At 40.4% G+C, this 10,398-nt stretch overlaps 1 protein-coding gene across 1 annotated transcript in view; it reads right to left on the reverse strand.

Moving 5' to 3' along the window:
- The window catches only part of ppm1lb (protein phosphatase, Mg2+/Mn2+ dependent, 1Lb), a 26,005-nt gene extending 17,983 nt beyond the window's left edge, over positions 1 to 8,022 (reverse strand). Inside the window, exons 1-4 of the mRNA XM_010781368.1 lie at positions 8,017 to 8,022; positions 6,895 to 6,996; positions 6,610 to 6,627; positions 4,922 to 5,138 (exon numbers count right to left, since the gene is read on the reverse strand). Coding sequence (XP_010779670.1) covers positions 4,922 to 5,138; positions 6,610 to 6,627; positions 6,895 to 6,996; positions 8,017 to 8,022 — 343 coding nt within the window. The remainder of the gene's footprint in view (positions 1 to 4,921; positions 5,139 to 6,609; positions 6,628 to 6,894; positions 6,997 to 8,016) is intronic.
- Between the last annotated feature and the right edge of the window lie 2,376 nt (positions 8,023 to 10,398).

A 10,398-nucleotide genomic window follows, 5' to 3' on the forward strand; every position in this document is an offset into this window, starting at 1 on the left:
CCGAGCGAGTTTGTGTACAAGGAGAAGAGGAGGGGACCGAGAACAGAGCCCTGAGGGACTCCTGTAGTTAATTGACAAGGGTCGGACTCGGACCCTCTCCAAGTTACCCTGTAGGTGCGGTCTTTGAGGTATGAGGTGAGGAGAGAAAGTGCAGAGCCTGAAACTCCAAGTTCTTGGAGAGTGCGAAGGAGGATCTGATGGTTCACCGTGTCGAATGCAGCAGACAGGTCCAAAAGGATGATGACAGAGGAGAGGGAGGCTGCTTTAGCAGTGTGCAGTTCCTCAGAGACAGCGAGGAGAGCAGTTTCTGTTGAGTGACCTGCCTTGAAACCAGACTGGTGCGGATCAAGAAGGTTGTTCTGATGGAGTTAACAGGAGAGTTGTTTAAAGACAGCGCGTTCAAGTGTTTTAGACAGGAACGGGAGGAGAGAGACAGGCCTGTAGTTTATAACATTATACGGGTTGAGAGTGAGTTTCTTTAGGAGAGGGTTTACTCTTGCCTCCTTGAGACTGTTTGGAAAGTGACCAGAAGTTAGAGAAGTGTTGATGAAATGGGTGAGAAACGGTAGAATATCAGGAGCGATAGTCTGAAGGAGGTTTGAGGGGATAGGGTCCAGAGGACAGGCGGTAGGACGGGCAGAGGTAATGAGGGTAAGAACCTCACTTGGAGAGAGAGCGGAAAAGGAGGTTAGTGTGTGGGTGAACGGTGGGAATGGTGGCCCAGTGGTGAGTAATGGTGAGTCGGAAAAAGAAGAGCGAATATCAACCTTTTTTTCAAAATAGTTAACGAAGTCGCTTGGAAGAAGGGAGGAGGGGGAAGGGGCTTTGGGGGAATCCAGGAGGGTGGAGAAGATAGAAAATAGTTTTTTGGGATTGGAATAGGAAGAATGGATCTTATCTTGAAAGAAAGTGCTTTTTTCCAGAGAGATCGAAGAAGAGAAAGAGGAGAGGGGAGCTTGATAGGTTAGGAGGTCGTCAGGGTGTCATCACAATGAAATAAATCCTCTCTAATGGTTGTGCAGTCATAGAGTGAGCAAAGAACAGCTTTAAAATAGTCTCTTTCTGTGAGTTCAGGAAACTTAGCCAGTGGAATCTGAACGCGAGCTGACAAAACTTATGCAAGGATGAGCTGTTGTTATATAACTATAACGGTTGGATGTCAGAGCCTGTTAAACCTGATTGGTCTGTATCAAATATATATTTATAATGATCATGTCCCTAGGCTACACATTTCCAAGTGTACTTTTATCTATAACACACACTAACAAACCTTCAAATGGGATGCTATTGTCTTTGACTTTAGTGTAACCCAAGTTAATTACAGAAAACATTTTGGCTTTTGCCTTTTGCTGATACACACTTTTATGTTTTCTATCTGTAAGTCAATAGTTTCTCCAAGTATTGCCACAGGCTGTAGCATTTGGGCACTTATTATGTAAAGCAGAGCCAAATACATTATGTCCTGCTCCAATACTGTAAATATTTGTTACATTATTCAGGCACTTCAGAGAAAAACAACAGTTCAAACAAAGATGAACATCATTGGATTCAGGGTAGAAAAATTAGGATACTCTAAGCATAACAAAACCAACAACATCAACATTCAGCTCAAAATAATCACAATAGCAAACAAATGCAAGGCTTAGGAAAGCAAAAACTAAACGAATGGTATTTTATGGAATTGAGATACACTCAGAAAATCATTTTGAGAAACTTTAATTGATTTTAAACTTGAAAATGTCACTTATAGGAAACTTCTATTTTGCATATTGACACAGTTAAACACATTCACATAAGCTAACCAACAAGTCTGATCTGCTGGCTCCCCTGTTAAGGTTGGGATTTAAGCCTGCTTAATGCTTGCTGTGGTGTTCATGACGCGATGCTGCATGAGCGAAAAGTGACGACGTCATCGCGTATTTTACATGATGCGCAAAGACTTTTAAAGGTTGTTTTTTTCAGATCTATCCTGCCAGTCTGGGAATTTAACCGACAACCCCAGTTGCAAACTCGCTTTTATAACCTGTAGGCCACCAGTTATGCCAGAGACATTATTCTGTCTCAATTAAAAAATGTAACTACCTAAAATGCATAGTTATCATAGAAGTATATAATGTGACACATTTTAATGCAATGTTTTATCAAAAGCCTGGCCCCAGTCATACGAACACATTCTTCTGCATTACTGAGGCAAGATATTTCCTTCCTTCCTGCAAATATTAGATTTATTTTGCTAGTTTGACATTGAAATGATGCGGTATGTATTCATTTTCTTGTATTTAGATGACTCAGTGTCCCGTACTAACTCACTGTTTTTGTATCACCTGTCCGTACATGACACGAAAGATAGATGAAAATGTGCTCCCCAAATGATTTCTTAAAATATATTTTAAAATGTTCTAATCTTAACCATTTGTATAGCTTTGAACTGATACACCATTTGACACTGTTGTGTGCTTGTGTGGGTTCAAACGTGTGCTGAGTCATGCCACACAGCCACACAGCCACACAGAGGTTAGTACTAATAGGATACCACACCGCATTAAGGAAGCTGTTTCCATAATAGACTCAAGCTCTTGGCCATTCCCATCTCCCTTATCTGTCTTTCAAAGGCTTTTGTTGGCTGATAAACAACAAAGGGATGAATGAACAGGGGGATAAATCTGATACGCTGTTGTCTTCCTGACTGCTGAATTGAGAGTGTGTCTCTCTATTCCCCCCCTCTCTGCCTTCCCTGCCAGCTTCCTTTAGGCCCTGATTGTGGCAGAAAGCAGGGAGCAGTCTACCCTAAATGATGCGATTGTTGAATCAGATACAGGGACAAGAATGCACAACAATTACCTGATCAGCAGATCCCCCCTGAGATGCTGACAAGAAGGGTCGGATAAATTCCGCAACAAATTCAATCCCTGACTGTCAAATGCTTGGATTAGACAACACAAGAGCCTTTGCATTGTAATGGAGCTTGACTAAAAATGTATCTATAAGCTCAGTGTCAGTACTTCTTGCTGTGCTGCCCAAATAAAGGATGATGAAAATGTAGAGGGATAAGAAAATAAATATATATATTCAGATCTGTTGAGCCTGGATGCAACAGGTGCACGTATCTTGAGAAACAGAAGCAGGCTGATGGATCAGGAAAGGAGATTTACTAGTTAACTAAAATAGATGTAGTATCAAAAAGGATGAGGAGGTTAAGATCAGATGAGTGTTAGAAAAACACTATGGCTGCCAGAATAGGTGCTTCAGGCCGCGCTCCAGAGGGCGTGAGGCCTTCTCCATGGCACTTGCATGCTGTCTGGGGTTGTCATTTAGGCTACACACTGCATTCATGTGTTGTCAAAAAAAGAGAAGTTTTTCAAATGGGATAATTCATGCATGTCGGAAACAGATATCATTATGTTGTCAAAATGACCTGTGAAATAAAAACACAATGCATCCCCTCTGTAGCGTCCATGTTGTTACGACATTATGACTTAAAGCTCATGGAATTAGACCTTCAGAGGAGCACATTGATGCACCTTTGGCCTTGGTGGAGGTCTGTGCTCTCCAAGTGCCATTTTAGTTAGTTGTGTCTATGTTCCAAAACACTCTCAGCAATAGACTCAGCAAGAATATCATTGGTACTTTTATCTATGGGCACGACTGAGAGCTTAGTTCTTCCCAAACACCAAAACCTTTTTCACTGTATTTCTCTGACGTTTACTCTGCTTCTCACAGAGCTGAGAGTTTAATCAGAGGTACAGCAAGGAAAAGTGATCCTCCAAAAGGAAAGCTTGAAGTTCTTGAAGTTGAAGCATCTCATCACAGGAAGTCCATGTAATCATCCTATTAGCTGTATTTCAACTTTCTCTCCTGCGTGTTCAATAAACCAATAAGGATTTTGCCGCAGAATAAAAAGATGTAGATCGTCTTATTAATCAAATTTCTCCCTTTAGACTTGAAGTTAAATTAACAGAGGTGGTTTAGAAACCCAGTGAAACTCATTAATCTGCCTCCCTTACTGTTACTAATTCTCCGATGTCTACAAAACTTGTTTTACCTTTGAAATAATCATAAACAAGGCTTTCATTGAATGTAGGACAATGATGTTGACAGATGAAGCCCATATGTCTCTGCATTGGACTGTATGACTCTGCTCAGTCTTTTCTCTTCCTATTGTCTCTGCCAAAGGTTTTGTCTAATTCATGTCAGACTTTATCATCACCCTTTGTATCCATACTCTAATTCTCCCGCATTCTCCTCACCCTTTGAACGCCTCTGTTGTCCCTTTCCTGTCTGTCCTTAGCACTTCTCCTCCCTTCATTTCTCTCATCCCATTTTACTGTATCATCTCTGAGCAGCAAAAATGTCCTCCTTCCCTCTGACCCTTCTCCTACCTCTTTCCATCACACTCTCTCTTTTGCGTCACCACACCCTCCCTGCCTATCTCCAGAGATAATTACTACAAGCCCTGTGAAGATCAGCTTGTATTTTAACAGCTGAATAAGCAAGGCTTAGGGGGTGCTGACAGTCACTATTCAACAACAGACAAGTGAAAACAGTGGAGTGGAACAAATAGTTTGGGTGCAGCTCTATAGGGAACATTTAAAAACATCACCCTTGACTAACTGGTGCTTTCTTATTGTGTCCCCAGTAATGAGCAACACTTGTGGTTTAAATCCATCTGTATATGGTATCTGCCCTTTATTGTGGCCACATTAAAGCTGAAATAATGTATGCACACATGTAGATATCTGCTATTTAATGAAATGCAGGGAAAACTATCCCCAACTTGTTTTACATGCAAGAACTTGCACACATGTTTGCATTGATAAAGTTGAACATATATTGTACATACAGTAGTTATGGTTGTCTCTTTTTAAAGAGTCAGGGATTTTTCTCCAGTTTCTTTTATTCTATAACAAACCAATTCACTCACCTGCTTCATTGTAAGTGGCAGAGAGCTTCTCAAGCATTTCTCTGTCCAGATTCAATATCTGCTGCTCCAGTATGGAAGGATAGGACAGGCCGCCCCTTTCCTTTTTTTCTTCTTTCTCCTTGTCTTTTTCTCTGTCTCGCTCTCTCTCACGTTCGTAGGTCAGTAGCTGCTGGCGGAGCGCCCCAGACAGGTGGGCCTTGGCGAAGTCAGCCGCAGCCTGATAATAGAGAGCAGAGGGAGAGAGTTAGAGGGCTGCAGATACAAAATAAATCTTCTGTCAATTAAATATATATATTCTCACTTACATATTGATTAGCACATTTTTCTTTCCAATTGACAATTTCCAAGCAGTGTTATCAATTCAAAATTGATCAATTCAATAAGCTACGGATAACTATATAATAATAATAATTTTTTTAAGCTTTAACAAACAAATATGCCGAACAGTCTCTGTTTTCAGGTGATCGAATATTAACATTTACTTCCCCACTTTGCTTTATGTACTTTAACTGCGATTTGAATATTTTTGGCTTTTGGATAGTTGGTTTATTTTTAACATTTGACTAATGATAAAAATGTTGCAATTTGCAGGCCCAATGCTGATGTCACTGCAACTAAAGACAGGCTGGAACAAGTCAAAGTGTTGGCATTAATGACTAAAAAACAAAAAGAAACAAATCAATCAATCAATCAAAACGATTGCGAGTTGTTTTTGAGTTAAATATAATTATTATTTAAGGTTTCAGAGGTGTAAAGGCAAGGCCAATTGGTTTAGAAGAATCAATTCTTCTTGGAGAGAGAACATTATTAAAACAAAGGATTGTAACAGTGTGCCAATGATTTACAAAAGAACCCCTTATATATCTCCATTAAATACCCTCTGGGTGCATCTTGCAGGTGGCATACAAATCAGGTATAGAGGCAGTAACCTGATTGTCCTTTCTGCCTGGCTGCAGCAGATGAATCATCGATAAACAGAGATAAAGAAAGAAAAAGTGCATCGCCAATCAAACGCACACAAGCTCACACTCACACCCCGCTGCGGGATAGAGCTGAGCCGGAGGAACTGTATCCTTATCTCTATCTATTTTAGTCAACGAATAACACCAACTAAACCGTTTCAGAGAAAATAATGCCTCCCTCCCCTGGCTCAGTGCCAAACAGGCAAGACGAGCCAGTCCAAGGTCGCAAAGTGAAAAAGATTCCAAGTACAAATGTCAGATAATATTCTGCTGACTGCATGTAGCTCATTTTAAAACATGGTACAGTTGTGGAAAAGCAGTGGATCAGATACAATTTAAGACAGAAAAAGGTTTGCCATTTCCTGCCAGTTAACATAATGATGTAGGTCATTTATCCCTCCTTTTCTATACCTCACTTTCTTTCTCTCACTGTCTTTCTCTCACTCTGCTCTGGGAAATTGCAGAACTCAGATAACCCTGTCTTTCTGCTCCTTCTCTAGACATGAAAACAACTCATACTTTTTGTATCTTTTCAGTGTTATTGAGGCGAGGCTTTCCTCTGCAAGCTCTATAACTCTTCCTCATCTTCTTCAGTGAAACTTTAACACTTCCAGTTTTCCATTTCCAAAAGTCCCTTCTCTTGGCTTCCATGGTGATGTTTAGTCCAACATCCCCATGGATCTCTCTGACATGTTCCTTTGTCTTGTCTGAAGACAGGTGACATACCTTCATCCTGCGGTTACCCTGCAGAAAGCAAGGGTCATAAACTGAGTTTGAAGGTCATACGTAGAACAAAAAGACCTTTGTATGCTAGGGTTATTACTGTGCCAATTATTGAGCAGTTTAGTTGTCTGCCTGTCAGTCCTTCACAAAGCACAGGGGCCACAAAAACATTTTTTCAGCTACATTCCTCCTGACTATTCTGGATGTATGTGTCTCAGCATGGGAACAGCAGACAGCCTTGATAGAAGAGGAAGTGCAGTCCAAATCATGATTATCTGACAATCTAACCTGCTGGCTAACTGGGTCAACACATCGAATACCTGGCTGAAGCCTCTGCATCGGCTTAGTGGATAAAAAGGTGGATGAAGGAGGGATGAATGAAGGTGAAGACTGTAGGATAGGGGGATGAAGACAAGATGGCAAGGATCATGGATAATAATAAAGATGGGAACAAAATGGAGGATGAGCTTAGCGTCTGGCAAAGAGCACAATGGAGGAATGCAGGAAGAGCTAAAGGATGAGAAAGTAGAAGCAGAATGAATGGAGTATATCAGGCTCGGTATGGGAGAGTTAACTGAGCTGAAAGAGACGGAGAGGGGTCAAAGCAGCAGAGGTCAAGAAACGAAAGGTCTTAGCTTTCCAACAGCAGTTGGAAAGTAGTGTGAAAGAACAAATACAAAAATTATATTTCATTCTGTGGTAGTCACCAAAACACACCAGAACTCATGCAGGAAACAATGAAAACTATTTGTTTGTCTGTATCCATGATTTGTTTTTATGTATCCATGATTTGACAAGTGTTTGAGAGACCATGAAAAGAAAAAAACATCACCATTTCACAGTAAACTAATTGTTGGTCCAATACAATGAAAACAAAGTTTGACATTTAAGTAACATCATAAAATACATGAATGATGTATTCAAATTTAGATTATACATTTTAGAAACATTTTATTGATTCAATTAAAAGAATAAGAAAATATTTGTCCATCTATAAAACCATACTGCCTCTGTTTATCTTGTTTAGATTAATCAATGGTTGAGCTTATGAATTTCAAAGAGAAAAGTAAAACATGTTTAACAATGCCAATGCTTTTGCATGATAATTGACTCCAACCATAATTATTAAGGTTTAAAATGTTCTCTGGAGAAACTCTTTGATTTATTAACGGATAGTTTGCACTGAAGACATCATTGTGACTCCCAGTCCCAAAACGGTGGGTTACGTATTGTAACCCTAGTTCTATAAGCACAGGGAGAGCCCTCTACTGGACTCTATGGGTACTACTCTCATCAATGATAGGCGAGCGTTCACACACTGAAGTTCTATAAAAGTAGCCGGCCAATCAGGGCAAGCCTACCTGAATGCGCGCGCAGCTCACAGTATATAAGACGGCTACGCCTCCTGACCGTCATCCTACACCCTCTTCAGCGAGCGGCATAGGAAAGACAGGACCCCCAGGTAGAGGGCTCTGCCTGTGCTTATAGAACTAGGGTTACAATACGTAACCCACCGTTCTATCTCACACAGGCTCTTACACTGCACTTACGTTGTCCCATGCTCCTTAGGGACCTGGGAAACGTGGTGCGCAGTAAGCCCCATACAGGGCTGGAAGACTCCACCCACTGTACCCATAGAGTCCAGAGGGCGGAGCCTGTGTGAGATAGAACAATCAATCATGGCTGTGCAGGGCGTCAGATTGGGCTCTCCTTCACACAACACTTCACACAACAAACAGGAGGTACAAAGGCTTGTATGCTCATACAGTGAATACACTGACCCCTGCCAGCTTTCTATCTGAACAGGGCCACCTACACACTTTCACCCGTTCTATCATCTACCCAAACACTCCCTCCTGACTGCAAACTGTGAGCCACTCCGATGGACAGCCCAACAGAAATAGTGGGGCCCTTTAAACACTTCCATCCATCACATCGTCAGGCCGAGGAAAGTCATCGCAGCTTTCTCATAGTCACCCGGCGGGAGTTTCATAACTGAAGTAGAACAATCTCTTTCTGCTTTCTCTCAACAGATCTAGCAGGCAGATGGAGATTACAAAAAGAGGAATAGAGGGGGGAGAGACTGAAGAGGAGTGTAAGAACTATTCATTCGCACATCATTAAAGAAAGAGAAAGAGACACAGTACCTACAGTTTAAAGACTGATATAAGTGACAGAAAACCATCAAAGATTTGAAAAAGAAAGCAGTGGATGCTAGAGAAGAGGGGGGTCTGGAGAAAGAGCATTTAAAAAATATTTTTCTTTTAAATTATTAGAAAAAAAGTGATTTCTGAGGAGACTATTTGGAATTTCTACCTCCAGTATGAATTGCAATGATTATTAACTGAGATGTGCTTAATGCTTCAGACAGAGAGGATATTGTTGGCCTTTACCTTAAATAAACCAGGAAACAATAGCTAGTGCAAACTATGCTGGTGCTCACACGTGCTCACTGCAGAGTTGTAGTAGGTTTCTCCTCAGGATGACATTGCAGGGCTCAGGTTGTCCATAGGGCCGTGGAGAGCACGAGCATGGAGCCCTAATTTAATTGTCACACCTGAGCCTTGTATGTGTCAAGGCTATGCCAAGTACAGGCTGTAACAGAAATAGAAGCCCTCTTATTTGTACTTGAAGAGGAATTTTAATTGCATGCAAAAACACGTTGGTGCATTACTTTTAAAACCACACATTCACTTGACATTTCTGACATTGAAACAGCAAACAAAATGTAATAATGTCCATCTAGTAGCCGTTTTGGGGCTAAGCCTTCAAGTAAACCGTGAGGAAAGATAAAGTCCATAACTTTATTAAAAAATGTTTTTAATTTTGACATCTGTCATTTTGTAATAACTGAGCAACTGCAGTGCTAATGCTGAGGAAGATAATTTGATAAAATGCAAATAACTAGATAAGCCACTAAATAGATCTTATGGTGATAATGTTTTGTCAACTGTAATCTTTCTGCTATAAAGTTTTATTTTATTGCAGGCAAATACGCTGTAAAGAATTATCTAAAAAATTGTCTTGACATGTTATTCTTGACCTTGGATATATAAGTTTAGTAGTTTGATAAAAAACATCCCCAAAATAACTTAACTTAGAGTTCCACTTACTAGCTGGAGCTTACTAGTTTACTTAATGTGGAGATTTAACCTCATCTTACAAGACACATCTCATGAGAGGAGTGTAATTTACCTGGTTTTACAATATTGATTTATTGCTTTATTCAACATCAAGAACATAGGAAACCAATGTTTAGATTTTTTTTTTTTATAAATGAACTCACTTTTTCTATATGGTGAAATATATTTACCCATTTGTATATTAGTACTTTCATATGGAACAACTGAACAAAAATAATTGAGGTTTCCATTGTCTTTATTTAAAACATTTGTGAGGCCTTCAGAAATCAGCCCACTGCACAATTAGCTCAAGAAACATTAAAAAATAAACCACTGAGCAATAATCATATTCAAATACCAGCAATGTCTCGGAAGGTATGTGTAACGGCCAACACTGTGCTGCATGGCTGACAGTGTAAAGCGATCATAAATGACTTCTGTAAAGTGAATGAGGATTTCAGAAGCGAAGAGTGGAGCTATAAAAGTAGATCAGCGCTGGGAAGTTTAATAGAAGTCCATTAAAAGTGGCAGGAAATGCTTCAGTGCCTTTAGCCTTCACAGAGAGGGCGAGAGAGAGCCCAACATGACATACTGCCTCGCGGCTAAACACAGTTAGCCCCGGAAAGATTAGAGAACTGGAGGTGTAGCACTGGGATGATAAGAACATCTG

The sequence above is a fragment of the Notothenia coriiceps genome, unplaced genomic scaffold (assembly GCF_000735185.1).
Source record: "Notothenia coriiceps isolate Sejong01 unplaced genomic scaffold, NC01 NC01_scaffold00023139, whole genome shotgun sequence".
NCBI classification, from domain to species: Eukaryota; Metazoa; Chordata; class Actinopteri; order Perciformes; family Nototheniidae; genus Notothenia; species Notothenia coriiceps.